The sequence below is a fragment of the Accipiter gentilis genome, chromosome 28 (genome assembly GCF_929443795.1).
Source record: "Accipiter gentilis chromosome 28, bAccGen1.1, whole genome shotgun sequence".
NCBI lineage: Eukaryota > Metazoa > Chordata > Aves > Accipitriformes > Accipitridae > Astur > Astur gentilis.
The window spans coordinates 16,038,468-16,061,308 of record NC_064907.1 but is presented as its reverse complement, the minus strand read 5'-3'; the positions used below and the strand labels follow the sequence as shown (position 1 = coordinate 16,061,308).

Below are 22,841 nucleotides of genomic sequence, written 5' to 3'. Positions count from 1 at the left end.
TGTTTCACTCGTGGCACTTAGCACCTGCTCTGGCCTGAGGTAAGGCAGTTGCCTTTGCGTGGGGGACAGGTGTCACTGCGAGCACTGGGCGGTGTTGGTGCCATCCCAAGGAGGAGCCATTCCTGCCACTCTGCACTTTTGCTTTCCAGCGGGATCCTGCAGCTCGTGAATGCCAGCTATGGGATCAAGCCTCTGGAGGTAGCATCTGGGTATCTGCATCTCGTGTACCCAATGTGGAATGAAAACATAGAGACTCGGCTGTTCATAGAAAACAGCTCTCTCGCCTGGACTGTGGAGGTGTCACTGGAGCCAGAGGATGCAATAGCAGTGAGTACACCTCCTGGCTGTGTGGTCTTCGGTGGGATGGTAGCCATAGACCTGGGAAATCTGTAGCCGAAGGATGCCTCAATTTGTGCAACAGTGTGTTGTTTCAGAGCTTATTTGGTACAGAGGAAGCTAAAGGGCTTTGTAACTCATCTGTGCTAAGGATGAGGTCTTTGCCTGTGATGGGTGGGAGTTGTGAGGGTGGTCTGAGGCTGGGTGAGCAGGAGAGGGGTTTCTCGGCAGTGGTTGTCATGCAAGAGTCAACCCTGCCTGCTTATGAATGGGGCAGAAGACAGCCAGGCAAGCGGGGAGGGCACATTCCTTCGCTGGAACTTACCCACTGGGCCAAAGCCACCATGGTGTGCAGTGCCAGGAGGGCAGTGGTTGCGGCAGGCAGCTGGTGTGTGGTATTGCTGGGCGACTGGGTTGCAGAACTGTTGTGAATGGGGAGGAGTCAATGCTTGCCTCTGCTCTCTGTTATAAGTTGCTTTTTTTTCCACTGGTCTGTGGCCTTGCCAAAATGTCTGTTGTTGTAAATATGGCTGGAATCTGTGGCTGAGGATGTTGTGTTGTAGATGATGTAAGAACTGTTTTCCTGGGAGTCTGGGGCTGCTCATCCTACGGCTCCAAATGGCCATGAAGTGCAGTAACTGACCCTGGAACCAGAGGTCTCCTTTGCAGAGCTGCTACAAACTGCAGAAGCTCTGCAGTAATGTGTGCGTGGGGTGTTTTTGTTGTTTGGTTTGCTTTTTGGTTTTCCTATAGAGTAAGCAAGCTGTCCGTAGATCCTTCTGGTATCTGGAAATGCATGCAGTTTTGGACAAATCTTTGGTAAGTCTTTGCACCCTCTCTGCTGTAAATTGTTGCCTCTAGAAAAAAAACACTTCTGCATGCAGCAAGTCTGTAGCTCCACAAGAATATCGAGGACAATTTGCACAGGACTTGAGAGTCTCCATGCAACAGGAACAAACTCCCTTGGGCACGGACAAGAATATGTTGTGGCAGGGACCACAGCCAGTGCTCTTGGAGAGTTTGCCTTGCACGGTGCCCTGACGTGCTCTTGTGTTTGTCTCCTTTCAGTATGACTATATGGGAGCAGACAAGGATGCTGTGACAGCCAAGATAGTGCAGCTTTTCAGCTATGTGAACAGTGTAAGTTGCTTTTGGTTGCATCCTTAACATGTGTGGGAAATGGGTGGTAGCAGTATGGATAAGGCCCTGTAGCTAAACAAGTGGGAGGCTGCAGAGCACCAAGGCTCTGTGGACCAGCCATGGTATCTGTCTGTCTGTCTACCTCCAGATGTTTGCTCGCCTCAATCTGACGATAGTACTGTCTTCTCTGGAGCTTTGGACAGAAGAGAACAAAATCCCAGCCACGGGAGATGTTGAGGAGTTGCTGCAGAGATTTTTGCAGTGGAAAAATGTGCATCGTGTGTTGCGGCTGCAGGACATAACTTTCCTATTTGTGTAAGAAGATGATGGCTGTGTCAGCGTGGAAACAAAAGGAAGAGGAAGGTGCCATTATACAGTGTGTAGGACTGAGTCTGGTCTGTTCCCCAGTTACAGGGAGCAGTCCCATTACGTGGGGGCATCTTCTGTGAAGAAGCTGTGTCTCAAAAACCATGCTGGAGGCGTTGCCTTGGTACGGTACCACTGAGCTGTCTGTCTGTCCCCATAACCTCCCATGCCTGCAGGTAAGGTGGTGAGCGGTGCCTCAGGAGCTAAGCCCCATGCACAGCCCGAGGCTGAGGAACCCCCGAGCGAGGCAGCAGAGGTGCCAGGGAGGTGCAGACTGGGTGCCCCCCAGGCTGTTGGTGCAGGAGCCCTCATGCCCACCAGAACCATGAGGGAAGGAGCTTGGGGGTAGCAGTGACGGCAGGCTGAGGCCAGTCCTTGTCCCCTCCCCGCAGTACCAAAGGGCTATGACGCTGGAGGCGTTCGCAGTTGTCGTGGCTCGGCTGCTGGGACTCAGCCTGGGGATGGCGTACGATGATCCGGGGAGCTGTCATTGCGCAGGAGCCGCCTGCATAATGCAGGCCAGCTCAGTGTAAGCCTCCCCCTGCCCCCTCGGCACGTGGGTGGGTTTCGGTGTGATGGCACAAGTGGGACACGCTCCCGCTGGGTGTGCGCGGTGCCCGTCTGTGCGACGCTGCCCGCGAGGGGCAGAGCAGGGGCAGACAGCGGGCAGCTCCTGGGGGTGACCGCAGCGGAGAGCAGCTGCCCCGTGTTACTGATGTCTTCTACGGGTGGGAAAGGCCACCCAGCCCCAGACACAGACTGTGGTAATGGCAGCCCTCTGACTTGCAGGCGCTTGGCCGGTGTGAAAGCCTTCAGCAGCTGCAGCATAAGAGATTTTCAGCGTTTTCTCGCCACTGGGGGAGGGCAGTGTCTGCTGAACAGGCCAGCTATGGATACAGCGTATAAAGCTCCCGTGTGTGGCAACAAAGTGGTGGAGCCAGGAGAGGCTTGTGACTGCGGTACCACCAAGGTTAGTTGTGGAGCCTTGGCACAGCAGGAAAGAGCCAAGCCATGTGTCCCAGGGTGGGAAGAACAATCCCAAGAGAGCTTTGAATTGCTCCTGTACCCCCCAGACCTCTGTGCAGTGCAGAGAGAGCCCAAGGCTTTATGAAACCCTAAAACCATGCAGACGCTTGGATATGCTTGCCACCGCATCCGGAGCGGCTGTCATAGAGGGATGTTGTGTGCTGTTGGTAACGGATGGAGGGAGTTTGTAAGCAGTTGTAGCTGTAAAGAGGGGCTGCCCCAGCCCGTCACTGCAGGGACAGTTGTGGGGAGAAACTCTGACCGCAGCCTGCCAAAAAAGCAGGGGTGCTGTAGCAGTCCTGTGGTTTGCTGGCAGGGCATAGGCAGAGGTGAAGGCAGCAGGGAAGGTCTGGTAAAGGAGCAGTACTCCTGTTGTAGAGTACTGGGGAGCAATGGGTGAACTCCCCTGTCTTGCTAGAAGCCTGCTGGTTTTGTGCTGTGCACGCAGATCTGCAAGCAATCTCTGTGTCCCTGCAAGTGCTGCCAGCACCGGCAATGGCTCCCCCATGGCCGCAGCCACGTACGGTTTTGAGAGCAGAAAATATGGTCTTGCTGTGGGAGCATGGATGGCTGGCAGCAGCCAGCGTGGCAGAGGGCTCTGCCTGGGGACCACGGGTGCCACCATCCACAGGAGAGCTGGGAGATGGCTGCCTCAGATGACAAGGGCTGCTGGAGGGAAAGGCCAAGCTCTCTGGCTTGTTCCCTTGTCTTCCTTGGGAGAAGCGGAACCTTGCCTGACTGTGCCTGCTGGTCACCTCCAGGAATGCCAGCGTGACCCATGCTGCACCATTGGCTGCAAGTTGAGGAGAGGGGTGCAGTGCCTGTCGGGACCATGCTGTCGGAAATGCAAGGTAAGCCGTGTGGTGGGAGCGGGCAGGCTGCATTCCCTAGGGATAGAGAGCCCCTGTGCCGGCATCATTCATGTACGTGCCTAACGTGAAGCGGGAATGTAATGGGACCCAAGGGGAAAACAGGGACTGTGCATCCAGCCAACGGTACTGCCTAGGGTGCTGATGTGGATGGTCAGCAAATGTTGGAAAGTGAAGTGAGCGCTGTGAAGTGCTGGTGCTAGTTAGGTGCCTGTGTCCCAGGAAGGTATTTTTAGGGTGCAGGTAGTGTGCCTACTCCCAAAGTCCTGAGGTGAAGGAGATGCCGACTTTATGGTTACACGCAAGGCTCGTAGTGGCATCCCCCATTTGGCCTTCCCAGCTGGGCAGTGCAGGATGCACGGGGCCGGGTGACTCCTGTCAGTGGTGGCACATCTGTCCTCTCACCAAGAGCCATGCAGGCTGCAGGGGAGGGCAGCGGGGTGCAGGAGCGACCTGGGGCCACAGGAGCTGGAACAAAGGCAGAACGAGCAGAAATCAGCACATGAGAGTTGTGCCGTGTTGGGCTGTGTGGGTGCCAACTGTCTTGTGGGGTGCAGGATTTGGGGGGGTTGCAGCTGGAGCTGGGGCTCCAAAGTACCAGCAGCTTTGGTCTTGCAAATGTACAGAGGGGAAAGGGTGCAAGTGTGGTCAGGAGCCAGAGGAGCTGAGACTTCCCTTTCTGGGGGAGAGCCAGCGTGATGTCTGGAAGGTATGTATTCTACCTATTGTGCAGATCAGGCCAGCTGATGTTACGTGGGAGAAGCTTTGGATGTCCTTTTGTTTGTGTCGCTGGTTGATGCAGTTGTTGAAAATGGCAGATAGAGCGGTTGGTCTGAAATCTCTCCCTTATGGGCCTTGATTCCAGGCAGTTGGAAGCTGTGTGGTGGAAGCAGGGGGTGCTGGGTGGCAGCAGGCTTAACAGGAGCCAGCAGTGTGCCTGAAGTGGTCAGGCAATTGGATGAGATGATCGGTGTAGGTCCCTTCCAACTGGAAAATATTCTATCTCTTTCCTCTCTCCCTCCCTTCTCCCTTCTGCCTTCTCCCTTCTCTCTCTCTTTCCTCCTAATTCTGTTGTAATCTGTTCTATTGAAATTCTGTTCTACTGAAATTCTATTCTAATCTAATCTGTTTTCTTTCCTCTAGTTTGTGAAAAAAGGCACGTTATGTAGAAGCAGCTCTGAGGATGAGTGCGAGTTGAAGGAATATTGCAATGGCACTTCTGGGGAGTGCACACCTGACCTCTGGGTCATGGATGGGCATCCCTGCAGCAGGAACACTGCCTTCTGCTACCGGGGAGTCTGCCAGACAGCCAACAAGCAGTGTCAGAAGGTCTTTGGACGAGGTAAGGGTGATGGATTGCAGGAGAAGGGTTGGCTGTCGTGTGGGGAATGCAAAGACCTGGAAAGGAAGCATTGAAGTGGGAAACCCTGGCGGCCCAACCTATGTGCACAAGCAAAAAGGGACAGGAGGCACAGAGGAAAGGGAGGAAGCGTGTTGGGTGTCTGTCTGTTGGTGTGTTGCTGCGGTGCAGGGTAGTCGGGGGTGTGTGTAAGGGACAGAGACCCTGTAGCCAGAGTGGAGATGTCAGTAGGAGAAGAGATCTTGTGGAGGTTGATCCAAGCTGGGTGAAAGAGCAAGTGGCTGAGGGGCTGGTGGAAAAGCCCGTGTGAGCACCGTGGGAAGGGTGTCCAGGCACAAGGGTGAGCAGCTGGCCTGGCTGTGACTGGAGTAACTGAAGTCAGGGTGGCACAGCGCATCTGCCAGGAGACACAGGGCTGCTTTGGCAGGTACGATGCACTCGTGCGTGTCCTGGACACCTCGAGAAATGGCTCGTAATGAGCATCTGCCTCGTGACTGCAGGGCAGTATGTGTACATGTGGTGTTGCAGCACTGATGCTGTTCCAGGGAGGCTGGCAATGAAGGAGCAGTGTGTAGTTGGAAGTGGCGGTGGGAGCAGTTGGTGGGGGACACAGCCATGCAGGATGAGGCTTGGCTACCTGTGAGCAATGTCCTTTCCAGCCAGGTGGTTGGTCTCATTCTCTGGGAGGTGACTCCCAGTGCGGAAGGGAGGCAGCCGGAGCATCCCACGGAGGCAGGCTGCACGAGAGCAAGCAGGCTGGGTCTGGGCTCCTGCACAGCCATGGCTCCGAATGCCTGTGAGCACGCAGGTGGCCCTGGGCATCACCGAGTAGCGTGTGTAGTGTGTGGCCTAAGTGGTGATGCCCAACCCCGAGGTGGAGACAGGCTGTTGGACAGACCACGAGTGTTGTTATGTGTTTGCAGGTGCCAAGAACGGGCCCTTGGCCTGCTACGAAGAAATCAACAGCCAAAGGGACAGAATGGGACACTGCGGCTCCAATCGCCATGGTTACCAGCATTGTGCATGGAAGTAAGTGCTGTAGCAAGGGTGCTGGGGTGCTCTGGCTGCAGTGTGGTCTGCCACAGAGCAGGGAGCCTGGTCCCACGGCAGGGGAAGAGGCAGAGTGCAGATGGGCTCTCCGGCTCAGCCACCCATCAGTGGAGAGAAACATGCCGTCCTGGGGCTGGGTGAACAGGGGCACTGGACATGTCCGTGCAGAGCTGGTGAGCACACGGGCTGGGAAGGGGGGATGTGGAAAGTGCCTGTGGTGGACATAAGCGTGCCATGTCCCTGTGCTGGGAATTGGGCATTTGGGGTCCAATTTCCAAGCACTCGCTCGGTGTTGGCAACAGAGCTGAAATGGAAGGATGAAGGTGGCCGTTGTCAAGTCTTTGCTCGTGATGCCTTTGCAGGGATCTCCGCTGTGGGAAGCTCGTGTGTGAATATCTGGGCTCCAAGCCTTTTACCAAGGAGAAGGCTGCGGTGATTTATGCTCGGGTGCAGAACAAGCTGTGTGTAACATTAGACTACATGAAGCCTCCCATGGAAAGGGACCCCATGCTGGTGAACGATGGCACTGTCTGTGATGACCACAAGGTAAGCGATCCTCTGACGTGTAGCAGCTCCCTTGGGAGAAGGGAGGACTTGTAGAAAGTATTGCTGTCAGCTCCATCCCGCAGGAGTTGGGATAGATGTATGGGTGGTGTGACTCCCTTCAGATGGGGTCTGGCCCAAAGCCTGATGCTCCCTTGTGAGTTCCCAAAGGATGTGCAGCTCTCCTGAGTTGGAGCTGGGTGCGTAACTGCCTGGCTGGCTGACCCGGGGTTGCCTGCGTGCTTGTGCTGTAGATCTGCCTGAACCAGCAGTGTGTGCCTGCCACTGTCCTGAACTATAAATGTGAGATGAAGACAAAGTGCCACGATCACGGTGTAAGTCATGGTGCTGCGCATTGTTGTTTGTGGTTTGTTCAACCCTCTGGAGATGTGGCTCGCAAAAGTGGCATCTCAGGTCGTATTTGTGGGGAAGAGCAGCCAAGAGGGGCTTGGTGGTGGAAGTGCCGGACCACCTCTCGAGGCTGCATGCATAGCACCTCCAGCATAGCTTCCTCATGGAGCCAAGTGGCTTCTCTTTGTAAATCAGCCAAATGGAAAGGGTCTGAGCCTCCTGGAGGCTGGAAGAAGTAATAAGGACAGGGAGAAGGCAGTGCCCCAGGAGGTGACAGCCAGCATTGACCAAGGCAAAGGGCCAACTGTGGGAGCCCTGGGCGAGTTGTGCCCAGGGAGGCTTTGCCTGGTGCGAGGTGCCCTGACATCTGTGCCCAGTGTCTGGTGAGTGAGGACATGTGGGCATGATCCTCTGCAGCTGGCTATAAATCCTGTCTCTCTCTGTCTGTCATGTAGGTCTGCAATAACCAAGGGAGCTGCCATTGCCATCCTGGCTGGAAACCACCAACTTGCCAGGAGAAAGCTGGGGCGATGGGTGGGGGTAGCAGCAGCCCATCTGGAGATGGTGAGTGGTGAGGGCAGCGGGTGCTCGGGTTCTCACGGGAAGAGGTGGTTCTGGGACTGGGGTGACAGAAGCCCATTCCAGCACTGGCTTGCCAGAGCAGAGCTGTGTAAGGCAAGTGGCTGGGTCCTGTGGTGTGTCCCAGGATGGGCTCAAAGAGGTTGTTTTGTTTCCTGGGCCTAGATGAAGCAGATGTCAGGAGCAAGGGCTTGCTGAAGTTGTGGCTGCTTCTGATCTTCTGCCTCTTTGTGCCTGTCACCATCGGGCTTGTGCTCCTGGTGCTAAGGAGAAGCAGCCTGAGGCACTGTCTCGCTGTGGAGGAGTTGGATGAAGACAAGTGAGTCTGTTATCTGCACCGAAGGGTGTCAAAGTGATGGTGTGTAGGTGACATGGAGGTGGCCGTAGGCAGCAGGAAGGCTGGAGCCCAGACAAGGACTCTTGCCATGCAGCATGCTGGAGGCAGGAAGAGGAAGCGGGAGCAATGGATGATGAAGGGATGAGGTGGCGGTGCTGCCATGGGGCTGGCAGCAGTGCTGGGAGAAGGTTTTTTGCTTATTGCAGCTCTAGGCAGCTCTGTGACTGACAGGAGCTGCCTTCCCGGTCCCACTCTAGGTTGGAAGACAAGGATTGTGTCAATGAGGAAAGAGGAGTGTCAGATGTGTAGCGGCACAGCAGGGAAGGACATTGAAATGTAAGTCATTGCCCAAGTGGCTGATTGGTTTTTTTGTGCTGCGCTTGTGCAGGGGTGCCAGTGGAGCTGGCAGTGGAAATAGGGGAGAGGGAGCCATTTTGTGTGCCTTGACATTGGCAGGGAAGCAGCCTTAGTGTCAGCATCGGTGTAGGGGTCAGGGCATGGCAGGCGGTTGTTGGAGCCACAGGCAGGTGGTGGCAGGGTCTCTGTGGCATGGTGTCTCCCAGATGCCTGTATATGTGGCCAGTAGAAGCCATGGGAGTCAGAGCGGTTAGTTAGGAGGTGGCAGGTGGCCAGATGTCCCGGGCATGTGTCAGCAGACGACAGCCTGGCTGGTGGTGAGTTACCACGAGCCCTGAGCAGTGAAGCTTAAAAGGTGCTTGCTGGGAGAAGGTGTGTGAGTGTAATAGGAAAGTAGGGTGGAATAGAGTGGAGTAAAGTAGCATAGAGTGGCATGGAATAGTGGAATTAGTTGGAAGGGACCTGCTGTAGTTGTTGTAGCTTGTGGGGCAAGTCACCGTAATGGCTGTTGGTGTGATGCACCAGCAGGCGGGTCCCAGGACGTGTCCCAGCAGTGCCGTGAAGAGGCCAGCCGAGGGGGTGTGCGAGTTGGGCACCATGGCCAGGGTCAGTTTCAGGAAGGGTGTTCCCCAAGGCTCAGTATTGGGGTCAGTTCTGTTTAATATCTTTCTCAATGATCTGGACGAGGGGATCGAGTGCACCCTCAGTACGGTTGCAGACACCACCAAGTTGGGAGGGAGTGTTGATCTGCTGGAGGGTAGGCAGGCTCTACAGAGGGATCTGGACAGGCTGGATCGATGGGCTGAGGCCAACTGTATAAGGTTCAACAAGACTAAGTGCCGGGTCATGCACTTCTGTCACAACAACCCCATGCAGTGCTACGGGCTTGGGGAAGAGTGGCTGGAAAGCTGCCTGGCTGAAAAGGATCTGGGGGTGTTGGTTGACAGCCGGCTGAATATGAGCCAGCAGTGTGCCCAGGTGGCCAAGAAGGCCAATAGCATCCTGGCTTGTAGCCAGCAGGACTAGGGAAGTGATTGTCCCCCTGTACGTGGCACTGGTGAGGCCACACCTTGAATACTGTATTCAGTTTTGGGCCCCTCACTATGAGAAGGACATTGAGATGCTGGAGCGTGTCCAAAGAAGAGCAACGAAACTGGTGAAGGGTCTAGAGAGCAAGTCTTATGAGGAGTAGCTGAGAGAACTGGGGTTGTTTAGCCTGGAGAAAAGAACGTGGTAGCGAGGTGGGGGGGTCGGTCTCTTTTCCTAAGTAGAAAGTGATGATAGGATGAGAGGAAACAGCCTTAAATTGCACCAGGGGACGTTTAGCTTGGTTATTAGGAATAATTTCTTCACTGAAAGGGTTGTCAAGCATTGCAACAGGCTGCCCAGGGAAGCGGTGGAGTCACCATCCCTGGAGATGTTCAAAAGGCATGTGATGTGGCACTTAGGGACATGGTTTAGTGGTGGACTTGGCAGTGCTGGGTTAGCAGTTGGACTCGATGATCTTAAGGGTCTTTTCAACCTCAGCAATCCTATGGGTGGGCGGTTTGTCAGGGGGATAGGGGAGGACTGCGGTGGTAGAGAGTGTTGTCCAAGTTGGGGAGTTGTTGGTCTTGGTGCTCATGCAGGGGCGGGCGGCAGCGATGCGCATTTGGCAAGGATGCGGCGAGGGGGCCCTGGGGGGTGTGGGGTGCTGAGCGGCCCTGTGCATGGAGGTGCCTGCCCATGCAAGCAGACTCAGCGGGTGAGGTGCTGAGGGCTGTCCCTGTGGTGGACTCTCCAGAGAGCTAGCTGGGGTGCACGTGGTGGGACCGGTGCCCAGACAGGGTCCATGTCTCTTGGCACGTGAGCCTGGAGAGTGGCAGCAGCATGCGTGGCAAGCTGCCTGGGCAGTCCCGTGTGAAGCAGCCCATGGGTGGGCAGGGACCTTGGGGTGGTGGTGGCTGGGGGTGGGTGCTGCCCAGAAGTGATGCCTCTGTGGTGTTTCCCCTCTGGCAGTGGGTGTTGGAGCACAGTCCATGGTGAGCACCGCAGGGAGGACGTTGCAGTGCAGCACGGCGGTGGAGACGCCCACAGCCCCAGGCTTGGGAGCAAAGTGGCCTGCAGTCTATGTCACGATCACTGTAAGCGTGTGTAGTGTGTCTCTTGTTGTGGTGTTCGTTGTTCAATGAAAGGTATCTACGATCTCTGAGGAGTTGTCTGATCCCTGAGCGGCACTATGTGCCAGAACTGTGCCTGGACTGGGAGGCCCCTAAATGGGTGGAGGAGACCCAGCTGTGTGCTCTGATGGTGTGGGCAAGGGCTGCTCCTGCCCACGACACGGCCAGGAGATGCAGCCAGCCATGACTGGCCTGTGCCCAGTGTGATGGCAGTGGTTGACAGATTGACTGAGTGAGAGGTACCTGCCAGCCCTGGCCCTTGTTGGACTTAGAGCTAGCGAGGCAGGAGGGGGGCAGGCCTGGCCACTTGTCAGTCAAGCAATGGAGCAACCACAGAGCCCCCGAGAGCCTGCATCACTCTCTGTGCCCGAGGAGCACCCATGCTGCAAACCTGCACCCTTACATCATTTGCCATGGATTTCACTGTGGAGGAGTTGCTCCTCACCTCCCACTGACTATGCCCTCCAGGACCCGATGGGACATTGCCCGCCCCATGCCCACCCTGTCCTCCCCTCAGATGCTGCTGTTTGGCACCCAGGACCTGGGAGCTGCCTCTGCATGCCTGGCTCTGGCCTTTATCCAAATAGGATAGGTGGGGCAGGGGGAGAGCAAGTACGTGGCACGGCTTGGTGCTCCCCTGCTCCACTCCTGCACTGCCCCAGCCACCATGTTCCCATGCAGGGCAGAACGGGGATGCAGCTATACAGCACTGTGCCCAGCACAGCAAACACAGAGCTGTGCCCTGCCAGCCCTGCCCCTGCACACAGACCCCTGCCTCTAGCCCATCTGCCCCACTCTGCTGGCCCTCATGGCCCCCTCCCATCCCCGGACTGTGACCCTGGCCCCTACGCTCAGCCACCCTGACCACAGCACCCACCTCTCCTCCTGGCACCACTACCTGTTGAGCCCCAAACCCATGGTGGGTGCTGTGATGCTGTGACAAGCCCACGGGCTGGTGCCATCCTAGCCCGTGCAGACCGCCTCTCAGCCAGCCAGAGAAGGAAGGAATCTGCACAGGCTGGCAGCGCTGACAGCTTCAATGCAAACAGGACAGACACAAGAACACTCACTCCTGTCCTGACCCTGCAGCCGTGGCTGGTCCATAGAAGCAGGGTCTTGCACTGTGCTGCACACTGAGAGCATCTCAGAAGAGCTAGAAAATTGCTACTGCGATCCCAGAGCATCACCTGCCTGACCCTGGGGACACCATTGCATCCCACAGGAACCTGGATGCCCTCCTCTCCTTCCTGGGTGGGGACAGTGGCATGAGCTGCTTCCTCAGGTCCCTGCTGGTGGGGGCAGCAGTGGCAGCAGCTGGAGTCGAGGTGTGGGGCACTGGCAGTGACACTGACCGGGTGATGCTTTCTACCCAGCACATCTGCCCTGAGACCATGGCTTTGCTTGGTGCATTCGGGGATACAAGGACTGGCAACAGTTTTGTCCCTCAGCATCTCTGCCAGCCGGGATGGAAGCACATCTCGTACAACCACACCAAAACTGCCTGGGGCAAAACACATCTCCACTTGAGGAGCAAAGCACTTTCTAGGCTGAGGCTACAGGGGAGTTTATTAGTCATACAGACAGGCAATGTAGCCCAACACTTCAGAGCATCCTGTGCTGGGAGGCTCCTGGAGTCTGGTACCACTGTACTGATGTGCTCTGCCAGCGCCAGTGCTGGCAGATGCCTCCCTGGTCCTGTCCCCATCCCGTGGCAGTGAGGATCGTCCAGTAGCGCCAGGAGAGGGGCTGTCCAACACCCTCCGGTGCAGCCGACTGACCCGGTGCGGCACAGCATGACCACCTTAGCCTGTGGGCCAGGACACCGCCAACCTCCACCCCTGCCCCGGCGAGGGGACACCTGTGTTTCCTCCAGTGCCCTCAGACCTGCTACCCCACTGATATGCCCATCTTGCTCTCCGTGTCGTCCCCCCCCAGCCCTTCCCTAGCACCCATGGCATCTCCAGCCCTGGCCCCTGGCACAGGAAGCTTTCTGCGCAGGCAGCACTCACGGTGCTGATTTTCCCCCAGGAAACCAATGCATCCTGCCAAGCCCCCCTTGGATGGGGGGGACCCACTGGCCTGCTCCGGTGACCCTCAGCCATGGGGACCCTGCCCTGCCAGGCGCCGGGCTGGGGCGGCTCTCGGCGGCGCCGGGGGGCTCACGCCATTGCGGCCGACACACAGGAAGAGCGTGGGGCGGATGCACAGTCCCCGCTGTGGCGTGGCTGCAGGCTCCTTCCCGCTGGCGTGGGGAGGGTGGGCTGGGGCAGCGGCGGCGGAGGAAACCTGACTCATCAGAGCAGGCGTCACGCCAGGAGATCCCCTCGTGCCCGGCTGTCCCCTCCTTGCTGTGGCTCTGCAGCCCCTGGACAGGCAAACCACAGCACTCACCCTCAGACTTGGGTGGGCTCAGGGTGCCCTGCCCAGCACAGGCACACCGTGGCACACAACACCCTCCAGCCTTTCCATGAGAAAGACCTACACAGTTGTGCTCCTGTGCATTGCAATTAGGTCAGAAGCCTGCAGACCCTTGTTGCAAGGAGGTCTAATTACCCTCTGTGCATCACTGTCCACTCAGCCTCCCTGGGAGTGGGTGTGTGCAGATGCGAGGAGAGCACGGCTGGTGCTCCGGTGCAGGCACACTACCAGCACACCATTCACGACTGCTAATTAAAACCGTCATTCTGGTCTTGCTCTTTGGCACTAGGAATTTAATGACACCATCAGCTCACGTTCAGCCATTAGACAGCTCACTGGAAATGCAGATAAACTCTTATGTGACATGAAATGCGGATTAGGGAGTTTCACTCCCTGCTGCGCAGCACTTAGTTCTGCTGTAGCTGCTTTGGATGTGGCTCCCATTAATTTATTTTGGCTGTGCTGGGCATACTGTTAGTGCATACATCAGCGGCACATCATGTGAGCGTGGGGCTGAGGATACAGTGTGTGCCTCATATATCGCTCCTGCAGGGACAATGGTCCCTGGGCTCTGGCACTTGGGGGGTGTCACGCAGCCTGCCAGGAGCTGTGGGCAGCTCCCAGAGCCCCCCCCACACATCTGCCCTGCTGGGCCGTACCTGGTGCCTGTGGTGGCTGCAGGTCTGTGCTGCGGTGTGGGCTCCATGCTGCACTCACGGTGTACCTGGGCTCTGTGGTTTCCAGCAAGATGAGAACACTCCTTGGTTCTTGCATGGTTCCTGCAGACCAAGCACAGCCCCACGGCACATGAGTTTGGCATTACCAGGATCCTGGGGAAACCCAGCTGCAGAGACAGCATCCCTGAGCTGTTGCCAGCCTAAAGCACCCCAGGCTGCTTTGCTGCAGCCTCCCACGGGAGCCTGGAGCACGCCTGCGGTTCCGAGGGGAAGTCCTGGCAGCGGGGGAGGCAGCTCACAGCCCCTACTTGGGTCAAGGGCGCTTCCCTGAGCCTTCCCCATAGGTGGATGCCCACAGGGATGGAGATCAATGTTTGCTGCGCAGCAATGCCTTCTCAGCAACCTTTAATCTTGTTTGCTCGGACCCTCCGGCCATTGGGCAGCCAGGCCCTGGCTCCCCCCAGGACAAGGTACGCGACCGCAGCACACGGTGCTGGCTCAGCACATACCGGGAGCGGGGCAGCCGGTGCGTCTCCACCGAGCCAGAGCACGTCCCGACCCTACAGCCAGCACCAGGCGATGGAGGGCGGCGAAGGCACAGAGGAGACCCCGCTGCCTCTGGTGCTGACACGGTTTCAGCTCTCCGAGGAGTATGGCTTCCTTCTTCCCGATCCTCTGGTAGGAGACGGCTGTGCCACCGCGTCTGCATGCTACAGGAGACAGAGAACAGGAAAATAGAGGGGTTGGTGAGCGGCTTTCTGGTTGAGTTTCAATTCAGTGCTACTCAACAGTTTATAAAAAGCAATGAGGAAGGCACATGTTTTTTTTGGCTTAGACAGTTTCATAGGACAAACCCCTTGCTTTAAAAATTATTAAACTGGCTGCAGCAAGCGGCATAGAAGAGAGAAGGAGCTTTGCAATTCACACATTGGCCTTGGCTTTACAGGATTTCAGGGAGTACAAGGAGAGAAGTCAGACTGCAGATCTCCTGTGCTGAAAGCAGCACCATTTATCGCTGGGCTCACCTCGCAGTGGGAGCGCTGAGGGACAGGCAGATGCTTGTTTATCATCTATTAATTCGCGATCACGCAGGCTGGTATTACTAGAGGGGGAACCAGACACAAACCATTAGCCACAATGTGCAAGGCTGGATGGATGCTGGAAGCTGGGGCTGGTGGCGTCCGCTCGCCTCCTTCTCCCCTGCCAGTGCCCCAGGAAAACCTTTTCGCAAACACACCAGAGCAGGTCGGTGAAAGCCCCCTGGCTGGGCAATGTCCGGCACAGCCCTCCCTGGGGCTGCCCAGCCCCAGCGGCGAGTCACAGCCCTGCTCCAGCTCCCATCGCTCCAATTCCCTTTTCTCCCCAGAAAAGAGGAGAGACGGGATGCAGCCTTATGACACCCTGTGCAGCCAGACTCTGTGCATTAACAGCCCTCCCTCTTGCCTCTCTCTACCAAGACGGAGCTGCCGGAGCCCTACGGTCCTTGGATGGAGATTGCCCATGATCTGCCTCAGCTGATCGCGAGCCATCAGCTCCGCTCACAAGTTCACCAGGTACCCGTGTTATCTTTCCTGATTCAGGAGCTCTCTCAAACCTTGGTCTGACACAGCAGTGTCTGTAAAAAAAAAACGCCTGGAAAAGCAAACCAACAGCAAAGCCGTGTCCTCAGCAAGGACTCACGCAGACAGGACTAATACTGTGCAAAACATCGGCACAGAAATAACTCCTACGGCAGATCCTACAGCGCACCGGCCAGCCGAGGCAGCGAGGGCTGGAATGTGTCGAGCAGCATGCGGTGGCAGGGGAAACCCTCTAGATGTCACGAGAGCCACAGCTTGTCCTGGCCATGATCCCCACTGAGGATTTCAGGCATTCCACAAGCCCCCTGGCCTGGCCGGACCCCTCTGGCACACAGGGATCGGCCGCTCTCACGAGCGAGGGAGAGGAACACCTTTTGGAGTAAAATCCTACCGCTTACTGTCCATGCTCGTGAACCAGCTGCAAATCTTGCAGGTGTGGGAGGGAAGGGAGGCTTGCAGGGGGAGGGTGAGGGCAGGGAGAAGCACGAGGAGGGTCTCTCCCCAGCTGGTGGGGCAGCCCCCCACTGCGGGGGGCTCTTGGCATCGCCTGCGGTGCCCGTTGCTTCCAAAGGTCTCCCTGGCAGATGCCGCAGCTGAGCACCCGGCACCTCCGAGGGCGTGAGGAGCTGCACTTGGCGCATCTGGTGCTCAGCTTCATCACGATGGGCTACCTCTGGCAGGAGGGCGAGGAGGGCACCGTGAAGGTAAAAGCAATGTGGAGCAGGTTCAGCTGCTCCTTGGGATCTGGGGCTGATAGTGCTCCCCTGGGACTCATCCCATGGGAGCAAAGCCTCTTTCCTGAGGCTGCCCGTAGACTCCTCCTGCCTGGTTGGGTGCTTGTAGACGGGCCTCTTTCACCAGCCTGACAGTGTCGCCATCTTCTTCTGTGCTTTGTGCCCTTCAGGTCCTGCCCCAAAATCTCGCTGTCCCCTTCTGGGAGGTCTCTCAGGCCCTTGGCCTCCCCCCCATCCTCAGCCACACGGACTTTGTGTTGGCCAACTGGAGGAGGAAGAACCCCAACAGGTAAACGGGCAAACATGGGTGGACGGAGGGCAGCTCATCCCACAGTCGGGGCAACCGCGATGAGCCTGAGCAGGTCCCATCCAGCACACAGGGCAAATGGTTCCAAAACCGCTCCCATTCTGCCAAAACCCATTGAAAAGCCACCATCACTGGGGGGCTGTCTCATGGCTGCAGACGCAGGTGCCCAGTGGGGAACTGGCTGCCTCTGGGAGCATCCCCGCAGGGGACGGCGCTTCCCATGGGCCAGCGAACTCCTTTGTCTCCCAGAGAGCACAGTCCATTACTGAAACAATTTATAACGTCTCTCTTTCTCTCTCCTTTTCTTGTGCATTTGTTGGCAATAACCGAAATGCCTTCAGGCCTCTGGAAATTGAGTAAGTATTTAAGATGCTTATTTATTTTCTAACAGTATTAGTTTTGTTTGAATTGGCTTAGCACTCCAACACTGCAGGGCTCTGCTTAGCTTGAACCTATCTCTTGATATATGAGCACAACAAAAACAGCTCAGTCTTTGGCACGCAAATACCACTGCAACAGCAGCAAAGTGCCATGACCGTAGCTGAACCGTGGGCTGCTCTAGTCCACGCAGAGCCTGGCTGTCATGGACCAGACTTTTAGCCCAGCGAATGCATGGGGAGGGTCACGGGTCCCTCAAAACCAAAGCAGCCCCTATCCCCTTTTGCTCTGTGCCAACTCATCTCTCTGCCCGTGACGCAGATAAGAGGCTCTGCAGCCGGGAGGGTTTTGCTCTAAGGACTCAGTGGGTCCTGGGGCGTGCGGGGAAATCCAGAGCAAATGTCCTCCTAACCCCCACACGCTCGGCCGCTCTGCCCATCGCCCCTGCAGGAACCTGGACACCATCATCTCGCTGCCCGGTGGAGAGAGCCTGCGAGGCTTCATCCTCGTCACCCTCCTGGTTGAGAAGGCGGCTGTGCCTGGGATTAAGGTAGGGTACCGCCGTGCCCTGTAGCTCTTTGCTCGCCTGGAAAACACCCACAGGCGCACACCCATGGGGTGTACCCGTCCCCTGCACGCTTGCTCACGGGCTGGGGGAAGGGGCAGAGCTGGCGTGGGTGGTAGCGGGTATGCAGAGCTGCTGTACACAGACATTCCAGCCTCCTCAACACTTTGTGGTCTCCCTCCTCTCCTCTTGCAGGCAATCATTCAGGCCATTCGTGCCATCCTGCAGCTTGATGAGGAGACCCTGCACAAAGCCCTGCAGGAGCTGGCAGAGGCCATCGGGGACATGAGCAAGGCTTTGAAACGGATGCATGGTAACAGCAGCCTTCAGCTGGAGGGCAGCTCGTGTCCTCACATCGCTGTGCACGCTTTAGCTCATAGGATACATTAGCGTAAATGTGCTTGGCCCATAAAGCATCTCTGGAGGGAGCGAGCGGGAGGATGCAGGAGCAATTCAGGGGAAGCTCAGTGCTCCCAGGATGATGCATAGTGTTTGAGCACCCAAATGGGCCCGGGGTAAAAGTGTGGGGTGTTTTGGGGCTGAGTATAGCTCTAAGCAATGCTATACTGAGTACAGCAGTGCCCCAAGGAGCCCGGCCAGGCGAAGCCCACTGTGGGGGGGAGCATCAGCACCGTGGAACACAACGGTCCCTCCTGCCGGGTCCTTCTCAGGGCACAGATTTGGGGTTGCCTCGGCTGTGGCGGTGCGGGGAGCACTCCCACACGGGAAATGCCGACGCAGTGGGAACTAATTGCCTTTTGCCCGCAGTAACATCTGTGATCTGATTTCCTCCTAGACTATGTGGATCCAGCAGTATTTTATGCTGTGATCCGGATCTTTCTCTCCGGGTAAGTGTGGCACATTTCCTCCCAAAGCCACCGTGTTGGCAGCTCCTGGGGCTGGGGGGAGCAGGGGATGCGCTGGGAAGGGGCAGTTCAGATGGGGCACAGAGTCCCCCAGGCAGGGTAGGAACCAGCGCTGTGTCCGGCAGCGGTGGCTCTGAGGGCGATGTGGTCCTGCCCCTCTCGAGGGATGGAGATCCCAGGCGCTTGATCCGCCTGCACGGAGCTGGACCTGCTGGGCAAGGACCGTGGCAGAGGGCTGGGGTCTGCCTCCCCACCAGCTTCTCTCCATCCTGAACTTCAGCTTGGCTCCGGCACGGTCTCTGTGCTGCAATGGCTGTAACTGTGCAGAAATGAATCATTCCTGCTCTTGGCCCGGACAGTTTTGACAGGAGACTTATTTCTCTTTACTTTGCACACTGTACACACAAAGCTACGAAGCCAAGTGGGGTCTCTTCCCCCTGTGTGTTAAGGAAACATCTATAACAAGCCTCTTGCTGTTGCTCCCTTAGCATTCCATTAATTAAAAAAACCTATTCCCCTGCAAATACTGAAAAAAAAGTCCATTGGGCAAGGCAGAAACATGGCCATGAGAGCCCAGTGCTGTTGGTATGCTATCCCTCATCTTCCCTGTGGGTCTGCAAGCATCCCCAACTGCTCTGCTCCTGGGCTTCTCAGGGGGTTTCTATTTTTATTTCTCTTCAGCATATCTTGGCATTCCTAAGTCAAAAGTCTCCATGCATCCTGATTATGTTTCTCTCATTTTTTATCCAAGCTGACCTTGTCTTGATGGTCATCAGCCTGGAAAAACATGCCTTTTAAATTCTCTTCTGCTTATAAGAACTTCCCACTAGTAAAGGTTACTATAAATACATCCCTGGGAGAGCTAAAAATATTATGGTATTTGATAATGAATCTATTTTCTCTGCAGTTTGTGCAAAATCTGCTCCAGCAGTCAAACAGCCTTAGCAGCCAGCACTGAAAGCTTCATGAAATGGTGCATTCTTCAGAAGGTCAAGAGATATTTTTGTGCCAGGCACATTATCTCTCTGAAATTATAACTGCTCCTTCCATTTGTGAGCAAGCATTTATCCATTTTTGCACAACAGGCACATAAAGCCAGATGACAGGGGCTGTGAGTTAATGGTGTACGGGGGGGAGGCACCGACGCTGCCCAGTTCCTGGGCTTGCTGAGGACGAGCAGCTTTATGGGAGGGAGGAAATTACATTACAGGCTTGTTCTCTGCTGAAATAAATAAAGGCAGGCTATCCTGCGCTGTCTTTAAAGACATCATCTCAAGAGTAACAAGAACAGAGAAAAATCCAAAGTACAAACTTCAAGGGCTCGGAAGAGCATTTGGGCGACTCTATCTGCCGCAGAGGCAACTCAGCTTCTCCTAATGGCCACTGAGATTTCAAGAAATTAATGTTAAGTGCCACTATTGCCCAGATAAGTGCCTCCTCGCCTCTTGCACACCCGAAGCAGCTCTGCACATGCAAACCACCATGTGGGACCTGCCAGAGCCAGGACCCGAGTCGGGGATGGAGGTGCAGCCAGGCGGAGGGCAGGGTGTCCCGGCACCACGCTGTGGGGTGCTCACCAGTGCGCGGCAATCCCATAGAACCATCCTACCTCCTCGGCAAAGGATAACTAAGGATTTCTCCCTACACCCATGTCCTTGTCGTGTGCCTCGACACAGTGTTTGATTTCCAAGTTTATCTCGTGTTTGAGGATAGCTGGCAAGGCTGAGCGAGGAGGAGGAGATCCATGGGCCAGGTCAGGAAGGTTTCACTCAATCTTGCCGGCCCAGGGTCCCTTCTCGCAGCATCCCCCTGTTATCAGCCGCCCCGCGGCCACTCCCTGCCTGACTTCCATGTCTTCCCCCTCAGCTGGAAAGATAACCCCGCCATGCCGGATGGGTTGATATACGAAGGAGTATCTGACGAGCCCATGGCGTACTCGGGAGGGAGCGCGGCACAGAGCACCATCCTTCACGCTTTTGATGAGCTCCTGGGGATTCGCCATAGCGAGGAGAGCAGTAAGTCACACACTTTTTCTTTTTCCCGAGCAAATAAGGAGCGGGGGAAGAACTGAGCCAGAGCGATTCCCACAGCTGTGGGACGGCTGTGCGTGGCAGTCGACAGGACACGCGCCCATCTTGCCCTTGCAAAACCCTCGCAGATCCCAGCTGGGACGAGGCTTTACCCAGTTCATTAGGGAGGAAGTCTATAAATGAAGCTCTGGCAGGCACTTCCTCAGTGCTATAAATTCCCAGATGGACAGACTTTGCTTTTTGTGTGTCAGCTTTTTACTGAGGTTATATATGGGTACAGAGAAGAGGGAGCAGAGTGCACCAGCATCTTGCCAGTAATTTAGCTCATCCATTCACATAGATTCGCATTAGTCTGGCCCACAACAGAATGTATTTATCAGAAATTAGCAAAACCACTCTAACAGCAAAAAAACCCCTAAACAACCCGAAACCGAAAGGCTGAGAGCAAGGGCTAAAACCTGCCTTTTAGGGTTAAGACCGAGCCTAATGGAGCATTGACCTAATATGGGGTTTCTTTCTCAATTAATTGGAGGCACGGAGACAGAACAGTGGAGGGCAGGAGGCTGTGCAGGCTGTCGGGTACCACCCAGCGCAGTGGTCCCTGCAGACCACGCCAGCACCAGTCCTCCAATCTGGCCGCTCTTTGAGAGCATCAGGGTGCTTTAACCCACTTGCCCACAACTTAGTTATCTTTTTTTCTGGTGTCTTGCAGCTGCCTTCCTGCACAGGATGAGGGACTACATGCCCCCACCCCACAGAGCCTTTGTGGAGGAGATCCACCGTGCCCCCTCCCTGAAGCAGCACGTGCTCTCCTCTGGAGACGCACGGCTCTGCACGGCTTTCAACCGGTGCGTCTCGGCACTGGCAGAGTTCAGGTCCTACCACATCACCATCGTCACCAAGTACATCACCGTTGCGGCGGCCAAAGCCAAGGCTGGGCAGGCAGACCCGGGTGACGGGGCTGGCCCCTCTGTGGTGAAGCCCCCGTCTGCACTGGAGGCCAAAGGGACGGGTGGGTCCCACATCTTCAGTTTCTTGAAAAGCGTCAGGGACACCACCAGGGAAGGGATGATAAGTGCCTGACTTGCCCTGAGGGTTTGCAAGGCTCTGCTCAAAATGGTTGCAGGAGGCCAAATGGCTCCAGCGTGTGTCTGCAGCGCATGAGCCAACATCCGACCACAGCGACCTTCGCCGAAAGCCTCCTCTCAGCAGCGCCTTTCCTGCTTGCCTGCATCTGGGACATGGGGAACGTGCTCTGGGTTGTTGAGGGAGGAGAGCACTGCTGCTGATAACCCCCCAAAGGCACACAATGAGTGCAGCATCCTTCCACGGTACCGGGATGGGCACAGAATCCTTCCACAGCACTGGGATCAGCACAGCATCCTTCCACGGTACCGGGATGGGCCCAGCATTCTTCCATGGCACTGGGATGGACACAGCATCCTTCCACAGCACTGGGATCAGCACAGCATCCATCTGTGGTACTGGGATCAGCACAGCATCCTTCCACGGTACCAGGATGGGCACAGCATCCTTCTACAGCACTGGGATGGGCACAGCATCCATCCATGGTACTGGGATCAGCACAGCATCCTTCCACGGTACCGGGATGGGCCCAACATTCTTCCATGGCACCGGGATGGACACAGCATCCTTCTACAGCACTGGGATGGGCACAGCATCCATCCATGGTACTGGGATCAGCACAGCATCCTTCCACGGTACCGGGATGGGCACAGCATCCTTCCACAGCACTGGGATCAGCACAGCATCCTTCTATAGCACCGGGATGGGCCCAGCATCCTTCCACGGCACCGGGATGTGCACAGCATCCCTCTCCAGCACTGGGAAGAGCTGTGTCCGTCCAAGCCCTGCTTGCTGCACCCCCCCAGGCTCTCTCCCTGCCACCCCCCCGGGGGTCGGGGCTGCCGGTCCGCTGCAGGGGTCGCAGGGGGGGGGCTGGAGGCGGCTTGGGGTTCCCCGGCCCTAATAAAGCAACGATTCCCAAACCCAGCCGTGCTGCCGGGTCCTGCGTCCTTCGCGAAGCCGCGTTCCCCGGCCGGCCCATCGCGACATGCCAGCGCTTCTCCATCGCGAGGTGGCGACAGAAACCTGCTTTTGGCTCCGCCGCAGACGGGCTCCCTCGCAGCAGCGGGACGGCGCGGGTGGGGGAGCAGGTAAACCCAACCACTAGTGGGGATTTGGGAGGGCTGGGGGCTGCGGGGGGCGAGATGGGGCTTTCCGCTGCGACCCACAGCCCTGGGCACCCAGACACGGCTCTTCTCCCCCCACACCAACCAGCCCTGTCGTTTTAACTCCGGGACACGATGTCTTTCTTATGTGCCAAGGGCTGTCGGGCCCCTGTGGGTCCCAAAACACCGAGGCAGTGTCCAGTCAGCAATTGTCATCAACCTTTTCAGCCTGATCCTGATACTTGGGCTGGTAACAGCAAGCAGTCGGGTCTAAAAGTCAGATTCTTGATTGCCCGGTGTTTCACAATTACTTGTTTCTGTACAAGACGGACAGTTTTGTCTGCTGAAATCCCTGCTCCCAGTTTGAGTAACAGGCAGAGATCTTGCATAGCTCATGCGTCTGCAGCGGGACCACAATTACTCACAGGGGAAGTCTGCTGACAAGCACCAACTCTCCAGTCATGGGAATGATGCTGAAGTCACTCAAACCCGACTGAGAGGGGAAAGTGGATGAGAGAAGTGAGCAGAGCATGTGGGAAAAACGCAGCACGGCAAGGAGGCTGGTGTTCACCTGGAGATGCTGCGTTAAGGTATAAGGCTTTACTCTCCGTTGCCAGCTTC

At 56.5% G+C, this 22,841-nt stretch overlaps 2 protein-coding genes across 4 annotated transcripts; both read left to right on the top strand.

The window, feature by feature from the left end:
- Positions 1–46: 46 nt before the first annotated feature.
- On the top strand, positions 47–10,425 carry LOC126051705 (disintegrin and metalloproteinase domain-containing protein 32-like). The gene is made up of 16 exons (XM_049831270.1): positions 47–327; positions 1,090–1,155; positions 1,405–1,476; positions 1,625–1,791; positions 1,885–1,966; positions 2,235–2,371; positions 2,632–2,812; positions 3,630–3,719; positions 4,881–5,079; positions 6,021–6,126; positions 6,510–6,693; positions 6,945–7,025; positions 7,497–7,605; positions 7,786–7,939; positions 8,215–8,293; positions 10,313–10,425. The coding sequence occupies exons 1-15, from the start codon at positions 232–234 to the stop codon at positions 8,264–8,266; spliced, it is 1,776 nt and encodes a 591-aa protein (XP_049687227.1). The 5' UTR covers positions 47–231; the 3' UTR covers positions 8,267–8,293; positions 10,313–10,425.
- Positions 10,426–14,084: 3,659 nt separating this feature from the next.
- On the top strand, positions 14,085–21,927 carry LOC126051707 (indoleamine 2,3-dioxygenase 2-like). 3 transcript variants are annotated; one of them, XM_049831277.1, is made up of 10 exons: positions 14,085–14,246; positions 15,026–15,121; positions 15,733–15,852; positions 16,053–16,171; positions 16,531–16,545; positions 17,018–17,117; positions 17,328–17,445; positions 17,929–17,980; positions 19,865–20,013; positions 20,741–21,927. In XM_049831277.1, exons 1-10 carry the CDS (start codon positions 14,148–14,150, stop codon positions 21,109–21,111), a joined length of 1,239 nt encoding a protein of 412 aa, XP_049687234.1. In that variant the 5' UTR covers positions 14,085–14,147; the 3' UTR covers positions 21,112–21,927. The 3 variants fall into 3 exon arrangements, with proteins under 3 accessions (XP_049687234.1, XP_049687236.1, XP_049687237.1); XM_049831279.1 differs by having other exon boundaries at positions 14,163–14,314; XM_049831280.1 differs by lacking the exons at positions 14,085–14,246; positions 15,026–15,121 and adding an exon at positions 15,174–15,581.
- The last annotated feature ends 914 nt before the right edge of the window (positions 21,928–22,841 follow it).

Bases quoted from the DNA above. Each gene is read 5' to 3' on its own strand.
- LOC126051707 (XM_049831277.1), top strand. From the start codon at position 14,148: ATGGAGGGCGGCGAAGGCACAGAGGAGACCCCGCTGCCTCTGGTGCTG. The intron at 15,853-16,052 runs GTAAAAGCAATG...TGTGCCCTTCAG, and splicing joins GCGAGGAGGGCACCGTGAAG to GTCCTGCCCCAAAATCTCGC. The intron at 17,981-19,864 runs GTAAGTGTGGCA...CTTCCCCCTCAG, and splicing joins ATCCGGATCTTTCTCTCCGG to CTGGAAAGATAACCCCGCCA.
- LOC126051705 (XM_049831270.1), top strand. From the start codon at position 232: ATGTGGAATGAAAACATAGAGACTCGGCTGTTCATAGAAAACAGCTCT. The intron at 1,156-1,404 runs GTAAGTCTTTGC...GTCTCCTTTCAG, and splicing joins CAGTTTTGGACAAATCTTTG to TATGACTATATGGGAGCAGA. The intron at 1,967-2,234 runs GTACGGTACCAC...CCCTCCCCGCAG, and splicing joins ATGCTGGAGGCGTTGCCTTG to TACCAAAGGGCTATGACGCT.